General features: G+C 47.1%; 2 protein-coding genes across 2 annotated transcripts; both read left to right on the top strand.

Annotated features, from left to right (window-relative positions):
* Positions 1-2,890: 2,890 nt before the first annotated feature.
* Positions 2,891-4,625, top strand: LOC109745163 (protein LATERAL BRANCHING OXIDOREDUCTASE 1). Its single transcript, XM_020304301.4, has 4 exons — positions 2,891-3,192; positions 3,280-3,539; positions 3,700-4,021; positions 4,139-4,625. The coding sequence occupies exons 1-4, from the start codon at positions 2,950-2,952 to the stop codon at positions 4,379-4,381; spliced, it is 1,068 nt and encodes a 355-aa protein (XP_020159890.1). The 5' UTR covers positions 2,891-2,949; the 3' UTR covers positions 4,382-4,625.
* Positions 4,626-13,077: 8,452 nt separating this feature from the next.
* On the top strand, positions 13,078-17,057 carry LOC109745169 (uncharacterized). Its single transcript, XM_020304306.4, has 3 exons — positions 13,078-13,351; positions 13,688-15,446; positions 15,768-17,057. The coding sequence occupies exons 2-3, from the start codon at positions 13,703-13,705 to the stop codon at positions 16,790-16,792; spliced, it is 2,769 nt and encodes a 922-aa protein (XP_020159895.1). The 5' UTR covers positions 13,078-13,351; positions 13,688-13,702; the 3' UTR covers positions 16,793-17,057.
* Positions 17,058-20,567: the final 3,510 nt, after the last annotated feature.

The raw sequence follows: 20,567 nt of genomic DNA, 5'->3' as shown, positions 1-20,567 counted from the left end.
TGAACCACACGGATCTTCGTTCCCCCGCTAAAATCCGAGGGTTTTTCTGACACGGCATGCGTGGGGTTGGTGTGGACTGTGGACAAGTTCGACACCAAAATGGCTGGCGCTCAGCAAAATGGTCAGATTTAGTTGACACTCTTTGCTGAACTGTCAAAAAGAAAGGGGGGCCACGCGGCTGCCCCTTCCCACCCGCACTAGCCACACAACATGTCTCCAGTAATCAAGTCATGTTTTCGCCAGCCAAAGCGGAGCTTGAAGCAGTCAAAGGCCGCATGCTTTGTACAGTGATATGACAAACCATTTTGTTGGGTCCTCTCACCTTCGTCACAGTTACGAGTTTTCCCATCTCAGAAAACGATGGGTTTCGTTCGAGTCGTAAGCATGGTTCAGCAAGGAATAATCCTAGTTCGAAGTTTCAACCAAAGCTGACCATTTTGCTGAGCGCCAGCCATTTTGGTGCTGAACTTGACCACACCAACCCGCCACGCCACATACTGGGTAAGAAAATCCTTAGAAATTTACGGGGAAACGACGGTTTTGTGGTCCAACGCCACTGAACTTAAGCCACACGAGCGCCATGCATACTCGCGTTAAGGAAAACTGGCATTTTAGGGCATCTTCAACAGTAACCCGTAAATTTCTTTCCGCCTCTGTTCGCAGACAAGAGGACCAGTCCGCGGACGCGGATGCAGGAGGACGCCATCCAACCGTAGCCGCATTTTATCCGCCAGCAAATTCAAATTCAAATCTACGATAGCAAAGAATACTCGGAGAAGAGCGGCGTCGTGTTAACATCGACGATGTAAGGATCCGTACCGGCGGTGTTTGCGAGCTGCTTGGTGGCGTAGTAGTACGGAGGCTTGTAAGGCTCCGGCCACGACGCCGTCTGTACTGTGGGCGCTCCCGTCTGGCGGTGTCCGCCATGGCCTCGCCGACCGCCCCGTCCTCCATGCCCACCACGCCCATCGCCATCACCAGGCCCACCGGCGGCCATGCGCTTCTTCATCTTCTCCTCCTTTGCAGCCTTTGCTTTGACGCGGCGATTTTGCTGCGTCTTCGACCTAATCTTCCAGGCGATTGTGATGCTCGGATCCTCCAGCACCTCAGCCAGCTCCATCTTCGACAGGTTCTCTGACAGTACCATGCGTCGGTGGCAGAGGGCAGGAGAGGGTGAGAGAAATGAGCGGGAATTGGGCGGAGAGCGACGGAGAGTGAAAGAAGAGAGTGGGGGGATTTTGGCGCGGAAACAATGCGGGATGCTACAAAAGCACGGGCTCGGACTTCCTTTTGGGTGGGCCAGGGGGTGGAGAGTGACGTTTCGCGGGTCCGGAATCCCGCAAACCTCTCTCAAGTTTGTCTCCGGTTTCGGGAGAAATCGCATCCGGACCACTCCGCGGATCGATACAGGTCAGCGTTGGATGGCTTCCGCGGTTCGGACAGCGCGGTCCGAACGGTTGCGGGAGATTTGCGGGTCGGCATTGGAGATGTCTGCGGGGAAAAGACAGCTCACTGTTCAATGACATCTCTTCCAACGTGTAAGCTCAACACCAACGGCATATTCTTTGGTACATGTGGATCATTTGACCAATTAGAAGCTTATAAACACAAGGAATGGGCCGTGAATCGCGGCTCTTCCATTTTGGTGCACCTGCACGTAACCCACGTCTTTGGATGTCTCCAGCACTCTGTTCGTCTGCATGCATTTTTTTCAACGCTGAAATGGTTGATGCTGAGCAAATTGATCAGATTTAATTAAAGTGGGTAGGATTGAATAGCGTCATTTCAAGAACAATTCTTGTTTCTGTGTTTCTTTTCCTTCAAAATATGTTCAGAGTGGGATCTTTTTTTGTTGTTGTTGTTGAACATTCAAAAGAGAGTTAATTTTCTCAATTCCCATTTGACTTGGGAAGAGCCAGCCGCGTGGGTGGCCTGGTTGTGATCCTATTGCTAGGAACAGCCGGGCAGATGACAGGGCTTTAGAACTGATCAAATTATTATTTTTGTATCTGGAAAACATCCGTGTTAATAGAGAGGAAGTTTGACCCAAATAAATATAAGTTCGTAAATGATAAGTGTTGCACGTGTGGCACGAAGCAATCCCACTCTTGCGTTTTTTACAACTAACACGTGACACAAATCAATCTTGTTCTGACATTTTTTAGACTAAAGTTGACATCAAAAAGAAAAAGAAAAAAAACTGAAACCTGTCATCCGAAAAGAAAATTGTCATGCTTGACAACTAAAGTTGTCATCCTCGCGTCCCTCAAAAAAGAAGTTATCATCCTCGCATCAATAAACTTGCCATAAAAAAACATTCGGAGTTGTCATGTGTTCGTGACACACGTGTGACACTTATCAGGATCCTATAAAAATTTTTATTTTTTTTATTTTATGATTATCCGATATAAATATCAAAATTCAGGATTTTTGTTTGGAAGTTTCGCGGCAATTCAGCGAGATAGCGGTGCAAAGATTGTACTTCTTTACTCTTTGGGCAAGTGCACCATATCCACGCGGAGAACCAGCAGCGTTAGGTTGGACTTTTCTTTCTCTTGGACAGTTTATACAGATAAGCATGTATATGGATTCTATCTAACGACTGGCTACATCAGTACAGCCTAGACCGGCTGCGTGTGAAGCTGGAGATAATGGGGGCGAGGGCGATAAGGTTGGTGAGAGCATTTTCATGCATGGACTGTTTATGAAAAAAAAAACTCTCTGGATATGGAAAGGTTCAGACAATCCAGACAAACGGGACCAGCCAGCGACCAGTTGCATTAGTTAAGTGGAATAATGTAATACAAGAAAATTTCAAAGAAAAATCGACGCAGAAATAATAGCCTTACTGCACGGTGCGGACAGAAAAAAAAACATTCCTCCTTACTAATATGCCTATATATAGATCGAACTACCAAAGAGGAAGCTCAAAACCAACAGCAAGCAACCATGGCTTCTTATGACAAACAATTCAAGGTTCTCGAGGTACCTCCGATCGTGCAAGAGCTGGTGGGCGCCGGCGTGCAGGAGCCACCGAGCCAGTACGTGCTTCCTGAGCAAGACCGTCCCGCCGCGGCGGTCTCCGAGATGCCCGAGCCCATCCCCATCATCGACCTCAGCCGGCTGTCTGCCGGCAGCGCCGAAGAGTTCGACAAGCTGCGGTCCGCCTTGGAGAACTGGGACCTCTTCCTGGTAAACTTCTTTTTGAGTTTTCATTTCTTTCATGTGATGAAGCTAGACAGCTAGTGGTCATCTCATCTCCGGCCGATGTTTCTCCAGGCTGTTGGACATGGAATGGAGCCTAGCTTTCTTGCCGAGGCGATGAAGGCCACGAGAGAGTTCTTCAACCTCCCACTGGAAGAGAAACAGAAGTACTCAAACATTGTCGACGGCGAGAAGCTGGGCATGGATGGATACGGTAACGACATGGTCGTGAAAGAGAATCAGGTCCTTGACTGGAACGACCGGCTCAATCTCCTAGTGGAACCCGAGGCCCTAAGAACCTACAGACTGTGGCCAACACAACCCCCTTCTTTCAGGTACTTACCGTCTAGCTCTAGGTTTTTACCATATACATGCACTTGCTCCATAATGCCTAAAGCGACATCTATTTTCTCAAACTTATACTGTACATCAGTAGTCCGGCAGTTGATGAGTAACCCAGTACAATTTTCTTAATTATCATCCATAATTGTGCAGAGACATCCTGTCTGAGTACACGGTCAGGTGCAAAGCGGCGGCTAACCTTGTCTTTCGAAACATGGCCAAGATACTCAATTTACAAGAGGAACACCTGGTAAACATGATCGGGGAGAACTCCATCACCCAAGCTATATTCAACTATTACCCTCAGTGTCCAAGGCCGGACCACGTCTTGGGCCTCAAGGCCCATACCGATGGCTCCATAATCACAGTCAACTTCGCCGATGCTGAGGGGCTCCAGCTTCAGAGAAACGGCGTCTGGTACAACGTGCCCATCGTTCCAAATGCATTGATTATGAACGTAGGGGATATAATGGAGGTAATGTGGATTAGCAGTAGTAATTCCATGTGCTCCATATATAATTGTTTGACCTTGTTTTGTGGATTGACAAGCTGAGATATAATACTTCTCTTTATTCCATCCCGATGCATGCAGATTTTGAGCAATGGGTTCTTCAAGAGCCTGGTGCATAGGGTTGTGACCAACGCGGAGAAAGAGCGCTTGTCGTTGGTGCTGGTCTATACATTGGAGCTAGAGACAGAGCTTGAGCCGGTGTCAGACCTGGTGGATGACAAGAGACCTGCACGATACATGAAGATCAAGCTCCACGACTACATGGAAAAATATCATGACACTTATGCCACAGGGACACTAGCCATCGACGGCGTGAAGATCTGAATATGATTCTGATGTGTACAAGTCCGCTAATGAAGAACTATGCATGGTGAAGTATCTTCCGTCGACCAGTTTGTAACGAGTTTATATTTTTCATGTACCCTTTTCCCCAATTTTTGTGTGTGTACTCCTTCATGTAAAATGTTCGGCAGCTTGTGTGGCTGCATGAAACATTAAAATAAAATGTATCTGCTGTGTGCAACATGCAGATGCAAAGGATGGAATAAAACTTATCGGTCGTGTGCAACATGCGGATGCAAAGGATGGAAGGATTGTTTCTTGCTCGTATATATCACCTTAAAAATTGATAGGTGTACCATTGTGCCTCATTTTCATGAAGAAAAAAAAAGACCATTGTGCCATGAAAAATATGTGGATTAGTGGTAATAATTCCATGTACTTCTTTCCTGAAAATAGACATCCACTACTATAGAGTGTGTCATCACTAACCGGCAAAATTTTCTCCCGACCGGTGACCTGTCAGTAGCTTCTCACCTGTGATGACTATGTTGGCACTGACCAGGCACAACAAAGTCTCTCACCGACCGGTGCTTCCAGTCCTCAACAGAAGTATGTTCAGGAACTCCTTGATCATTCTGGTCTTAATGAGGCTCGCATTGCTGAAACTCCTATATGCAGCCGTAGCTCAAGCTTCGTGCTACTGATGGAGATCCCGAGGAAAAAACAACAGTGTGATCCTTTTTTTCTAAAGGAGGATAACCTCCAACCTCTGCATCGAGCGATGCACACATCCATCTTTATAGTAGACTAAAATCAATATATGTCTTCCATCACATTAAGGATATAGTTCTCACATCATAATAACAAGACCAAAGCAAGCGAAAGGTTAGTACCATTTGCAAATGGCCCAATACCATCTACAAGAGGCTCCAGTACAAACCAAAGGCTTATCACATCACAGAAGGTACAATAAATTCTTCTAACTCAAGAATTTCGGCGCCATGACGTGGGAGGGCTCCACATGGATGAAGCAAATAGGAGAAGCATCCTGCAGGTGACCAATGATTCGCAATCAGCTAAAGCAGGCAAGCACAAAAAATATAATCAAGCTAAAGTCTTGATCAATCCAATTCTAGTGGCAACATATACTTCTCTAGAATATAACATATTATCAAGTACCAGATAATGTAGAAGATTTAAGTAAATGGCCATTCCTATCTGCCATATGCATCAACATATAAATATATTAAGAAAAATATTTTTCGTCCCTTAACTTCACCGATAGTCTAGAAATAGTCCATCAACTCCAAAGCCAGAAAAAACAGGTCCTTCAATTGTCTAAACCGGATATTTTTCGTTCATCAAGTTGCTTCGGTTGGTTTTGTGTTAAAGTGGCATGGTTTTGACCGTTGACCATGCCGCATCATTGTCCACCTCACCTTCGAATTATTCCTCTCTTCTCTCTTTCTCTCACTCTTCAACACTGTGCGACATCAACGTCGACGTTGGGCGATGAGACAACCACCGCGCAGCTGCATTAGAGCGCAAAGCCGACGTTGTCGAATTCCTTCCTCACAGAGGCGCCTCCAAGAAGAACCCGACAACACCTGGTCCCCATGGGCTCACAGCCTTAGGGTGCTCCACACGAGGAGCAGTGACGATGGCTGCAAGTGCATGTTGATGCTCTCACACCGCGGTAATGAGGTGTTCGACTGTGTAGAGGTCAAAGGAGTGCACGGTGGCCACGCTCTCGGACACGAGTGCACCCGAAGGGCGCCTTCGTGCATGCCACCTTGGACTCCGGCATGTGTGGCAGTAACAGGCAGAGCGCGACTATGCGGCTCGCCGAACCGTCGACCGTTGTCACAGCTACCATTGACATTGCGGGGCGGGAGCGGGAGCATGGCATCAGGCTCGGAATCGGCTAGGGACTCTACTAGTCAATCTTCTTACACTAAATCCAACCAACATTCATAATTCAAATCCAATATTGTCATGCTTAAATTCCAATATATAAAATCATAATCCAAGTTTCAAGCATTCTAGACCACAACACCACCCTCACGGTGTCATCCCAAAACGTTGCCTCCATTTTGTTTGAAAACAATTTTTACAAACCAAAAAATCTATGAAGTGTGGCCTTGCTAGCTCGTCTATGACCGTGGACAAGGCTATTTGATTAGTTTGAGACTCTACCCAGGTTGTACACTTTACCCACAAGGTCCAGGATGCTTTCCGTGTCAGCCACGACTCGCCATACATTAAGTACCCGAGTTAAGCACCCGATCTAAACTTTTCTCAATTCTAATACTAACATTGAGCCTACCCGTTGGCATGTTCCCCTCCACCCCATCCAAACACATTTTCCCCATTCGGGTAAGATGCAAACAAGATCATTACTGTCCTTCAACCGTAACCTACGGGTGCCACTGTTGTGCCTAGTAGTAAGAAACATTGAAGACCCCTCCTTTGGAGTCGGCCCCGTCCAGAGAGAAGTTATGTTGTCCCTCGTCACTATAGTGTGGGCTCCAAGCAAGGTTATCCAAGTTAATTAGTGTGGCCCCAAGCTAGGTTATCCAAGTTACTAAGTTTAGCTCCGTCCCATACCAGGGTAATGTGGTTTCACATCTTAGGCTAGCTTAGCGGCACTTAGCTTTATTCCTAGAGTTGAAAAACCACCTTAGACCAGTTTATCCATCATAGCCATCTTCATCATAATTTCATTATAACAATTCCATCACATCCTTCACATCTTTCTTGTTTCAAAACATTGTTTTCAAAAACATTACTACCTCCAACTACAATATCATTTTTCTTTTCAATAACTTTTTTTGTCAACATCACTCTTGGGCAATAAATGTCTCCCAAGAGGTTTTATAAATAGTTTTGGAGAAGCTCCCAAGTATGGGCCCTGGAGTTAGAAGGGTTGGGTATCATTTATCCTATATACCTAAGAGATTGATCATCACTAACTTATTTATCTCAACATGCAAGCATGCCACATCACCATATAATTATGGATGGGATGAGACCCATCTCAACATGCAATCATGCATGGGAAAAACCCACCACCTCATGCAACCATGCATGGAAAAATATATTTCATTATATTATTCTACTTATTTTCAATAAACATTTTACCAATATGCATAATCTCGTCTGTGTTTTTAACTTTGGTTCACGTGTGATTAATCTAAATATTTCTATTCCATGCAATCAAATAAAAAAATGTTCATCGATTCAAAAAATGCTCACAAATTCAAAAATTGTTACTGAATTTTAAAAAAATAAAATTTTAAAATTTCTCAATTCAAAAAATGTTTGACAAATGTTTAAGGAATTCAAAAGATATCTGTGAATTTGAAAAATTGTTCCCAGATTTCAAAAAAGATCACAAATTCAAAATGTTCATGGATTTAAAATTGTTCAGAATTTTAAACTGAAAAAATGAAAAGAGAAGAAGAAAACAAAAGCAAACATAGAAATGAAAGAAAAAAACACATAAAAGTGTTCACGAATAAAAAAATGAAATGGAATAAAAACATGAATTTTGTTTTGTGAAAAGTGGTTCAGGGAACGGTCTAGAACATTCCCAAAACCGGCTGGAAAACGACAAAGAAAAACCTCGTAATGGGCCGGCCCATGTAGCCTGTGTACATGCTGAGGAGGGTGCGCGTTTTGTCGGTATCCATCGCCTGCGTGTTAAATAGGATCCGCCATTTTATTAGCAGGTTAGTCCTCATCAAAATCAATTGTAGTTAGAGATCACACTGCACATTTTCTGAACTATGCATGTTGTTGTGTTGGACAGTTGATGTACACTAGTGGTTGGGGCCTGCCATTGCGGGCCTCTTGAGAGGAAGCTATGCATATATTTCTTCCTCTCGAAGAAAAAACCTCAACTGCATCTCAAAATTAAAAAGAAAATTTTCTCACAACACGTGAACATCACATCGATCTAAAAAAAAGAAAGCCTAAAAAACATCTTAAAATGGCTATGAGTAAAAACAAAAAAAGTCTCACTTCCTTCTTTCAAAAAGGATCTTCAAAAAAATTCTCAAAAGAAAAAAAGTCTCAACTTCATATTCTAAAAAATAAAAAAGTTTCTCAATTTCATCTTTCAAAAAAAGTCAAAAAGTTTCTTGCCATGGCCAACCAGCATGCGCTACGTGGCCATGCTGGTTGGCCGCCATTCTCCCGTAGATTAATGTGTTTGATAGCAACAGAAGCAATGAGCGAAACAGTTATTAACAATGGTTATAAGCATGAGTCCTCTTTTGCCTCTAAATGAAAAGGTAATGCTCCTGCCAGTTCCTCGAAATCGGAAATAGTTCTGCACATATCCTCCCACCATTTTGGAACAAAATCGAAGATTTTGTATCGTCCGGCCAGTGAAGTTCCTGCGAAAAATTGCAGCTCGATCGTGAGCTCTGAACCACCAGGGTTTCATTTCAGATTTCACGAACCAAGTCATGCTGAACCGGATGCACCTAACGTTGTGCTCTAACTCCCAAGATCTGAAGCAATTGGGTCTGGCTGGAACACAGGAGCACTTGTAGCTCAGCAGCCGACATCATGGACGGCCAAAGAGAAAAGCTTAGCACGTATGTGCGTACCTGCGCACGCAGGTATTCTCGATTTGTATAAATAAAAGCCCTTTGACTATGCATATGCATATGCATTATGATTCTGGTTTTCTCCTTTTGAGGGATGGATGCCCACGGGTCACGGCAAGTGGACGCCTCCTGATCAAAGTCAACCCACAAGCTAAGCTAAGCTAGGTAGCACTAAAAGGAAAAGGTTGCCTCATGCTTGCACGCTAATGCATGTACACTGCAGCACAGCACAATTTTTTGAGATGAAAACTGTACACGAGCAAGGCAGATCGTGCCAGCCATGTTAACGGGCGCAGGTCGGGTCAAAATCTGACCCCTGTATCCTGGAGGTGCCAAGCTTAACAATATGCTGGTAATCGTGGTAATTAACAGCCAGGTCGCTGTCGACAGTTATGTTGCTTATTACAGAAAGCATAACCATCACCCTATAGTTGATTCTCCAAATAGGTCACCCCAGTTATTATAACGAATATGTTCGGTAACTCATTGAGGAAGTTTCATCATCACTTAAAGCACAAATACGATTCGGTGTTTGTATCCCCTTGATGCTCCATTTTGAACGATTCGATGTTTGTGCTTTAGTTCGAACATTATGGAATTGTTGTAATGACCTTGATTGAAATTTTCAAACTTTTTCAGGTCATCTATGGAGCCACTAATTTAGAGCTTGTTTGGAATCTCTCCGATCTCAAACTCCGCTCCACGCTCTGGAGGAAAAGAGGAGCTCGGTTTAAGCCACTCCGTCAAATTGTGCTACTGCTCCCTCCGCTCCCGGAGCTGCAGTGTGGAGCGGAGAGGATCCGAACAGGTCGTTAATGTGTACTTGGTATATCCTTCTTGTGGAGGACGGAGGATCTATAGCTAGAGTTTGGTTACAACCGACCGGAGATGGTTGATGGGATTTCTTCAACCGGATTGGATAGCAATCCAATAACATGATTGGTGATTGACTCATTTTTCTTGTTACTACCTGATTTTTTTTTAATGAAAGCCACCCCCCCCCCCCCCCGCCCCACTTTATAGAATGAAGCAGAAAGCAACCAGTCACAAGTTTGAGGGGAATCGACTACTACAAAGCAGCTAAAGCAACGATAGAAACCTACAGCAAACAGATCAGAAGTCTTGGCTTGGGCGCATAAGTTTTCCAAGTCTACTTATTACAGAGCACCAGTAGAAAACAGAACACAGGAGGATGAATCAAATAAGCAGATCTTCAGGGGAAAGGATTGATCCATCATCTCCCGCGCCTAGTCTTCAGTTGGTCTCTTCCTGCATCACCTCCATGCGATCCGGAGAAGTTCCCCACGCCGTTTGTCCAAAAGGAGAATGCATTGTTGCAGTAGATTTGCTTGCACATCGTCGCAAAGAACCTTCCATTGGTGTAAATAGCAGCTTAGTTTTGCAAGAATGCATTTCACACTTCTCCATTTGCGCCCCTGAAAGCAAAACTCGTTTCTTAGTCTCCACAGGCTCCATAAGGTAGCAGTTGTCACCAAATTCAAAACAGCATTTTTCTTATGCATATGCCAGAAGGACACAATATTTTCAAAACCAGTTATTTTGTCAATATCAAAAAACTCTGCAACAAAATCCCAAACTTGTTGGGCTACCACACAGTCAAACAACAAGTGTTGAACAGTTTCATAATCAGAGCAAAATAGGCAGGAAAGATCTTCAACCTCTCTTCTTTTAGGATTCTCTTGTATGCCAATAATCCATTGGCATGGGGGGCACGGCGACCGATAAAAAGATGAGATCGAGGTCTTTCCAAGCAAAACTAGCATCTTTGCCCCCCAACTGCAGCAAACTCGATCGCAGCGTACGCGTTCCTCGATCGCGTACACATGCGACGACATGCCGCCCGGTGCTACTCGCCTACGTACCACGAATACAATTCATGCGCGCCATGTCGCCAGATCCACGAATGCCGGTGGTCCAATGTGCATGCGATAGATCGCTTGGGTTTAGCTCCAAGCCAGGCTGCGCTTTTGCATGCCCCGGCCCTTTCCTTCGTCCATTCGCATTATGTATGTACTACTTGGAGAAAACTTTAGCAAGTAATTACTGTGATGGCACACTGTATTGCACTTACTGCCATGGTTTAGCGAGGGTTTACGTGTTTGACATTTTGGGCGGGCATCGTTGATCGATCATTCCCTTACCTTCTCGGGAGACGATCCAGCTGGGTTACTTCGTTTTGGAAGGCTATGAAAAATGCTGGGTTAAGTATTACTCCCTCCGTAGAAAAAATAAGAGCGTTTAGATCTCTATTATAGTGATCTAAACACTCTTATATATCTTTATAGTACTAGGCTTGATTAATCTAAAATAAAATGCCTCTAGAGTAATAAGTACTCTTTTTTGCTTGGTAATACGTGTCTCAATTATAAAATAAAGATCCGGTTACAAGGCACAGGCACGTAAGCACCGACATTACAAGACTGAAAAGATAGGATAATCCTATGCAAAATACCAGCGCCTGTTCCTCTCCTCCGACATCAGCGAAGCGGCCACCAAAGGGAAAGAAAACAGATCACCTCTTCACCCGAACTCGACGCGGCTCCATCGCTGATCAGCAGCTTTACGGACCTCGAAAGTAGTTTGCCAGAAGCAAAACCATTGCCGTTGAAAGAATCAGACCGGGGCAACATGTCCCCGGACACGCCATCGAACTCTAGATTTGACACCCCGCACGACAATGACGTCGAAGGAGGAAACCAGAACTGCCAGCCACCAACCACAAACCCAGCACGGGATGCACCATCTTCCAGCTGTCACTTGCGCAGACAACCGTCTGCGCGTACTCCTAGATGACAAAACCTTCCTGCTCCACCATGACGTCGAAGACAACGCCACAGCAATGGGGACAGAACAGAAGGAGAGACACACCTGATGGAGTCGCCGCCGCCGCCTCGCCGACATCATCCATGAACCCTAACACAGTCGATCTGAAGAATCGGCAATCACACGATGCCATCAACTCCGAGACGCCGCCTTGAACGGCACCGCCGGTGTAGGAGTGAAGCTGAGGCAGATTTATTCGTCCGGGCGTCGCTCCCACCACCCCAACGGCGCACCACGACCTATAAATCCAAAACCTAATTACAGAGCGGAGGAACGAGGTCCCCCCTCCCTCTTGCCGCCGGAGCAGCCGGAGGGAGAGGGGGCCAACGCCCTGGCCGGCTAAGATCGGAGGATGAAAATCGCCTCCCTAGTCGCCTGGCGTAGCGGCGGCTAGGGTAGGGAAGAGGTCGTGTGACAAGGATAACAAAAAGTCAGTAATAAGTACTCTAGGTGCTAGCAAATGTGCTTTGTCACGTTTTTTCTAAACACAGACAAACGCATACGCTCATACACTCATCCGTATGAATGCATACATGCACACCCAACCACTATGAGCATCTCTGAGAAACTGAGCCGTCGCATCATGTTGAGATTGACGAAGTTGTTATAGACGCCTTCGTAGTCGACGGAAATGTTTACTCCCATGAACGCATAACTACTCTAGGTGCTAGCTAATGTGCTTTGTCACGTTGCTAATTACTACTACGACAGCTCTCTAACGTACACTTCGCGTCAAAATAAGGAGACGAATCGGATGAAACAAAGGTGACCATAGAGGAGTAAAACTAGCTTTCGTTCGTAGAACACCACCTCCATCGGGCAACGTCAAGTCAAAACTAGTAATGCCACTGTCACGAACCATATCTATCCAATATTGTAAGTTTGCGGGGGAGAAAATGGCAAAATTAGTCGAGGTGCGAAATTTGAGGGACCAAAAGCACACTAGTCTCTCATTTTTTCATCATCTCAATACTTTTTTTGAGTAAATCATCTCAGTACCTGGGGAAGTTTTCACTTGCCATGGTGCACGTACGTGCTTGGAATGACAGGGTAACTTAGGTATGCATGCATGCATGCTTTTCCGTCCATGCATGCATGTGAGGGCGATCGATCGGGAGCGGCGCATGAAGCTCTGGCTAGCCCGCTTTCGTCACACTCATCCTCGTGATGCATGCCCCAATGTACGTTCGCGTTGCTTGCTAGCTGATCCGCGCATCGATCGCCATTGCTTATAAAAGGGGAGCACACGATGCACCACACCCTAGCTTAGATCCTCAAGCCCTCCACGCAGAGCATGATCACAAACTAGAGTAGACTAGCTAGTCCTCTCTCTCTCTCTGTGGCCGACCTGAACTCGATCGTGTATCTTACCACCTTTTATCCTTCCGATCTTTGTTTCTTCCTTTTGCCTTTGGCCTGCTGATTCTGCTCCAGCAAACAACACTGCTGTTTTGGCATTCTGAAAAATACCAGTTTCTTTATCCTTCGCCGAACGTATGTCCATGTGAAGATCGAGCTAGCGTTCTTGCTGGGGAATTGCTCTGCATCCAAGGTAATTAGTGCCCATCCTTAATTTGTCGCCTGTTCTTTTTTCTTGGAGAAAACGTAAAACATACAGAAGTAGTAGTACTGTAGTATGTTGCTTATTCTTGTCTGAACCCGTGTTCGCTTTGCTGAGCTCCTACTGCATCGTTTAAATTCAGATGTTAATGCTGGCTAGTCAAGCAATTCATCACAGTACGTAGCTTGCATGCTGTTCAAAGTAGCAGAGACTTTCGCATTTGCATGCTAGTTAAGCAAGCAAGTCAGCAGCATAAGTGAAGCTACTAGTCAGCCAGTAGCAGAGTAGTCTCTCTCAGTACTCAATAGTTGTTTTTCAAACTAGTAGGTTCCCGCCATCGCCATGGGGATCACCCGCGCGCACATCGTCAAGAACGACTCCCTGGAGGACAGGCTGGGCGACTACGTCGGCGGCAAGCCGAGGCGCGCCTCGTCGGCGTCGAAACACTCGTCGCGCCTCGTGGCGGCGCTCACCTGCCTCCAGCTCGCCTTCGCCATCTACGCCACCTTCCTGCTCTACTACATGAGCCCCGCCGTGGACCTCCGCGCCAAGCCCGACTTCGCCTGGGCCACCCGCATCGCTCAGCGCTGGAAGCAGAGCATCATGCCCGACGGCGTCGGCGACCCGCTGTTGTCGCCGCAGGAAGTGTGCGAGCACGAGAGCATCGAGTTCGAGCAGAAGAAGTCCACCGACGCGCTCATGATCCGCCTCAAGCGCGAGCTCTACGACGAGGTACTCACCTTCCAGCGCCGCTCCTTCGCCGCCGAGACGCTCCCCGAGCTCCTCCGCATGCGCTCCCGCTGGCCCTCGCCGCCGTCCGACGACGCGGGCCGGCCGCGGGTCACGGTCATCCTCAACCACTTCAAGCGGCGGACGCTGTGCGCGCAGCTGGACACGCTGCGGCGGCAGACGCTGCCGTTCCACCGCGCCTGGGTGCTCGCCTTCGGGAGCCCCAACGAGGCCTCGCTCCGCCGCATCGTCGAGAGCTACAACGACTCCCGCGTCAGCTTCGTCGCCTCCGGCTACGACTTCAAGTACTACGGCCGCTTCCAGATGGCGCTGCAGGCCGAGTCCGACTTCGTGTACGTCCTCGACGACGACATGATCCCCGGCACCCGCATGCTCGAGATCCTCTGCCACGTCGCCGGCACCGACAAGTACCGCAACGCCGTGCTCGGCAGCATCGGCCGCATCCTCCCGTTCCGGGGCAAGGACTTCACCTTCCCGAGCTACCGCAAGTTCCGGTCGCGGGAGGCCGGGCTCTACCTCCCCGACCCGGCCTACGACATCACCGTCGACCGGATCGTGCAGGTGGACTTCCTCTCGAGCTCCTGGTTCCTCGCCACGGAGCTCGTCAAGACGCTCTTCATCGAGACGCCCTTCACCTTCATGACCGGCGAGGACCTGCACCTCAGCTACCAGCTGCAGAAGTACATGGGCGCCGGCTCCTTCGTGCTCCCCGTCAACCCCAAAGACAAGGAGACGTGGGGGGACAGCGAGCACCGCCTGGCCTACGTCTCCGAGACGACCGTCATCTTCAAGGACATCGTGACTGTGCGGGACGAGCAGTGGTGGCGCGCCCTCACCTCCGGCTACGTCACCCAGTGGGCGGCCATGAACCCGCAGAAGGTGGACGCGCTCTTCTACGCGCACTCCCTCGGCGAGGTCAGGGCGCTGGCGCCGCTGCTTGAGAAGTTCCGCACCACCTCCGGCAGGAAGGCGTACCTCGTCGTGTCCGGCGGCGGGCACTGCCCCTGCGAGGAGGCCGCAGCCGTGCTCAAGTGGCCCAAGGTGGTGTGCAAGGAGCGGCGCTTCAAGGTGTTCGACCTGGCCCTCGGCGCGCTCTCCGGTCCGTCCCGGTCCGAGGTGCCCGTGCTGCAGGCCGTCTACTCCAGCATGCGCGGCCTCGTCCGGATGCACAACCCCAGCGTCATCGTCGCCGTAGACGACATCGACGGCAAGGTCAAGGACGCCCTCCGCATGGCCGCCGACGTCGCCATCAACCAAACCGCCCTCGTCCTCCTCCCCAGAAAGACCATCCCCAAGGTGCTCTGGATGGCCACCCTCCGCCCTGCCTCACTCCCAAGTAAGTACTCTCCCCGTTTCTTTTTACTCGTCATATAAGATGCTTCTGAATTCAAACTTAGTAAAATTTGATCAAATTTATATTAAAATTATGAACGCCTACAATATTTAATTGAAGTTATATAATAAAAAACTAATTCCATAATGCATCTAACAATATTTGATTTAACATCGTAAACATTAATATTTTTTTCCTGTAAACATGGTCATACTTCATGAAATTTGACTTGAGACAAATCTTATATAACACATCAACCTCCCTCTTTCTCCTCGTCGTACCAATCATCTTCTACAATCATTTCACTGAACACTTACGTTGCAGACTGGAACAAGATGAGGATCTCGGTGAACATCATCACGCAGACGCGCGCGGGGTCCCTGGGCCGGCTGCTGAGCTCGCTGAAGAACGCCTACTACCTCGGCGACGAGGTGCCCATCAGCTTCAACATGGACAGCAAGGTGGACGCGGCGACGCTCAACACGGTGAACGCCTTCGCCTGGCCGCACGGCGGCAAGACGCTGCGCCGTCGCATCATCCAGGGCGGCCTCATCCGCGCCGTCAGCGAGAGCTGGTACCCGGCCTCCGACGACGACTACGGCCTCCTCCTCGAGGACGACATCGAGGTGTCCCCCTACTACTACCTCTGGGTCAAGTACGCCCTCCTCGCCTACCGCTACGACCCCACCGTGTCCCTCCCGGAGCTCTCCTCCATCTCACTCTACACGCCGCGGCTCGTCGAGGTCACCAAGGAGCGCCCGCGGTGGAACGCCACCGCCTTCTTCGGCGCCACCAAGCATGGCGCCAACACCCCCTACCTCCACCAGCTCCCCTGCAGCTGGGGCGCCGTCTTCTTCCCCAAGCATTGGCGCGAGTTCTACGCCTACATGGCCGCGCGCTTCACCGAGGACGCCAAGACCAACCCCGTGCAGATCCCGAGGTCACGCACCAACGGCTGGCAGGCGTCCTGGAAGAAGTTCCTCATCGACATGATGTACCTTAGGGGGTACGTCAGCCTCTACCCAAACTTCCCCAACCAGACCAGCTTCTCCACCAACCACATGGAGCCGGGGGCGCACATCAGCGCCAAGGACAACAAGCTGAAGCACGACAAGGGCGACTTCGAGGTGCCGCTCGTCGCCGACGACTTCGCGCCGCTGCTGCCGTCCGGCAAGATGCCGCCGGCGTCCAAGCTGCCCGTGCTCAACCTCTTCAACCAGCCCGTGTCCATCAAGGGGCTCAAGGCCGCCGGGGCCAAGCTCCGGCAGGACGTCCTCAGCTGCGTCGCCACCCAGCTCGTCTCCGTCGACCACGTCACCGGCTTGCCCAAGAACTGCACCGCCTTCTGAGTTCCATGAGCTTCCCTCCTCCGATCCCATTGCATAGCATAAACTACGGGCTGCATCGGATTCGCATGCATCCTCATCAGACTCTCCAAATTTGTTTCCCGTTGGTCGAATGTTTGTATCGATTCTTTGCTAATTCAGTACGCGCAGGGGCGGACCCAGGACAAAAATGACCCGGGGTCCATCTCTATCACATATATGTCGATCTCATGTAATTATATAGATAAAAGTAACACACTTATAACAATACAATATACCAAGAATGCAATATGAATATGCTTACCAGAGATCTAAAATAAAGAGTTTCACTTGAAATATTAGTTGATAGCAGGAAATTGAACGTTGAAGAAGAACCGAAGTGTCCAGATTATGAATAAAGTATAACCGATGACAAGAAAATGCAACACTAGATCTTGATTGCCTACAAATCAAAAGAAGCAAAACCACTTAGAAAAATATTAATTACAGTTGTGCAATAATAAGTCTGATAAACCAAGGGATAGACAACATGTTTTCTTGTCTCCATTTTTTGAGGGAGCTCACAAATATTACTTAAACCAGAGGAGCGGTCATCTTGCTCGGACACAACAATGTAAAGATGAAGGTGATGTCTAAGGTCCCTGAGTTCTCCATCATCAAAATATTTTGGATAAAATTTAGCAAGACTCGTCAAATACTATGTTGAAATCACGAAATAATTCATTTGGGCTCAAAGTCACCAAGCAAACAAGCAGTTCAGAATTTTTCTCCGTGAAGCTATTATCAAATTCTTGAAGCAACCAATCAATAACATCATTAGAACAATCCACTTAAGAATAAGTACAAGGTTGAGAAGGCCCATTGGCCAAATATTTCCTTCTTACCAAATCTTGCTGATTTGGATGGTACTCATCAATGCTTCTCCTTTTACTTTGATCAATTTTTTTTCCTTTCCAATTGATCTCTTCTTCAGCTTGAAATGAATTCCTTGTATTATTGGCAGAACTCCATATCTGGAGGCATTATTTTGTCCATTTGGTGATGGCGGGGCGGGACATTAATCCCGTTCATGCGGTGAGGGCGGGAAAGAGACATCATTTTGATTATGTTCGTGTGACGGACCAACATTTTCATCTTGCACTGAGGTTCTCCTCTTTTTTAGAAACCTTTCAATAAACCGAGCTTCACCTGAAATTTGTAATTTATTCAAATAATTAAAATTTGCAAGGAAGAAAAGAACTATGAAGCATGTATACGCACAGAACACTTGAATTGCAATTGCACGGTTGTAACATAAAAACTATTTGATATTGTGCTGCCGTCCTAGAGTGTTGCAATATTGGTCTCCACTCGATGCAAAATTATTTAAAATAGTCCAATTACCCAATACAATCAAAATCTCTAGTCTTATTCAGTAGCCCTAATTCCCTAGGGTTAGAGAAAAAAAGCAATAATTAGAACCGGATATGCAATAGAGGCTGAGGCAGACCGCATTGGGTTTGGGGACTGATGCAGCGTACCTGTTCCTTCTTTTCTCCACTGATTCGACGACTCGCCGTGATATGGCGATAGGCGGCGAGTACGGCGTACGGGGGAATACGGACGAAAGCCAAAGGTCAAGGGCACAAAGCGCAGCGTGGAGCGGACGAATAGGAAAGCACGTATGGATGTATTTGATCGATCGATCCACTGCATGCATTAGACAGGTTGGACTGGGCCTTCGTCACGCGCTGGGCTGCACTTGAGTTGTGCTGGGTGGAGCCTTGTACGGGTGCCCCTCTAGAAAAATTAGGGGTGTCCCAGGGTACGTGGGCTCTATAGGTATAACGTAAGACATTTTTTTTACCCGGTGCCCTGTGCTACCTGCTGGCACAACGTGGGCTCGCCCCTGAGTACGCGCTTTACGATGCAATGATTTTAGTGCTAGATACGTCCATTTCAGCAACAACTAATATGAGTATGTATTCTGTTCTCCGTCCTTTTAGCACTCACACTGAAAATGTGGGATGATCTATAAACTAAAGGTGCAGCCAAAAGAGGCATGCGCCCGCCGCCTAACTTTCGCCTTGAGTGCATTAGTGGAAGATATTGTCTACTTTTTTAGGTTGAATCCGCCCTCCTTTTAAATGCATAATGTTTTGTGTGATACGATACTTCACACTACCTGATTGACGTCGGACAGGGCCATCGGCATATGTCCATCTAAGCCGACGCCCCTGACAATAAGCCGTTGGCATAGAAATTACTGTTGGATAGCCAATTATTCCGGTAGTGTCATGTGGCTAGCTAAGTGCTCAATACATTCGGTGCTATATCCATGAGATCTTAGAGCATCTACAACTGGACTTGTCAAATTCAACCCCTCAAATGGCTGTAGAAACCTCAAATCCATATTATTACATTCAACCTAGCTTTCGGACGCCAGATGTACTACCACTAGTAGAAAACAGAGCTTTGGTCACAGCTCAATATACACATTAGTCCCGGTTGCATTACGAACCGGGACTGATATGAGCCTTAGTCCCGATTCGAGCGGCTAAAGACATTAGTCCCGGTTCAAATGAGACCTTTAGTCCCGGTTTGAGACACCAACCGGGACTAAAGGGCATCGCACCCTTTAGTCCCGGTTTGTATCTCAAACCGGGACTAAACATTAGACCTTTAAAACCGGTTTGAGACACGAACCAGGACTAAAGGGTGCCCTTTCGTCCCGGTTCGTGTCTCAAAGTCTAACCTCCCCCCCCCCCCCCCCCCCCCCGCGTGTATCGCCATTTTAGTTTTGAAAAAAACAAAAGAAAATGATAAAAACTTCAAAAATAAAATCCTTCGAGATGTAGTTATATTACTACATCTACTAGTTAGGAAAATAAAAAAACTTAAATTTGGACATGTTTTGCAAAAAAGTGTTATGAAAGAGTAAAACGGCTATAACTTTTGCATACGATGTCGGAAAAAACCATATAATATATCAAAATGTTCAGCACGAAAATCCGCATCCGATTTTGACGCCATAGGCTGTTTTGCAAATTTTTAGAATCTTCAAATTCTAAAAGGAAAAAAGTTATGCTCAAATTTCAGTTTTTTTTGAATTTTGGTTAAATCTGGTCAAACTACTTATTCAAGAAGTATTAGTGTTACTAAATAATTATTCAAGAATATTAGTGTTACTAAATAATTATGTCAGTTTTTTTGAATTTTGGTCAAATCTGGTCAAACTATGGTCAAACTACTTATTCAAGAAATATTAGTGTTACTAAATAATTATTGTTTTTTAGAATAATAGTTTCAAACTCAAACAATGAAACGTGTGACTTCATGCTCAAGCTAAACTCCTGAGGGTTAATAGGATTGACATCTTACTATTGTCAGGAAAACAACAAGTGCAGACTTGGAGACGAGGGGGAATAGAACCCGGAAATTAAGTGTGCTCAGGCTGCAGTAGTGAGAGGATGGGTGACCGGCCGAGAAGTTAGACGATTTGGAATGATGAGGGGTGATTAGAGAATAGAGATTATAGATTAAATTGAGCAGTGATGAGGGGTGATTAGAGATTAAATTGTAAAATAATTCAGAAATTTGAAAATCGGGAAAAAAATTCAAAAAAAAATTTAGTCCCGGTTGGTGTTACCAACCGGGACTAAAGGTGGAGCTCCAGACAGCGGCCACGTGGAGGGCCTTTAGTCCCGGTTCGTAACAGAACCGGGACTAAAGGGGGGCCCTTAGTCCCTCTGGAACCGGGACAAATGGGACTTTTTCTACTAGTGCGCACACCTCCGGTGAGGCAGCAACGGCACACCTA

Source organism: Aegilops tauschii, chromosome 6, assembly GCF_002575655.3.
Source record: "Aegilops tauschii subsp. strangulata cultivar AL8/78 chromosome 6, Aet v6.0, whole genome shotgun sequence".
Classification (NCBI taxonomy): domain Eukaryota; kingdom Viridiplantae; phylum Streptophyta; class Magnoliopsida; order Poales; family Poaceae; genus Aegilops; species Aegilops tauschii.
Note: the sequence above shows the minus strand (reverse complement) of the source record. Positions and strands in the feature narration are given on the sequence as shown.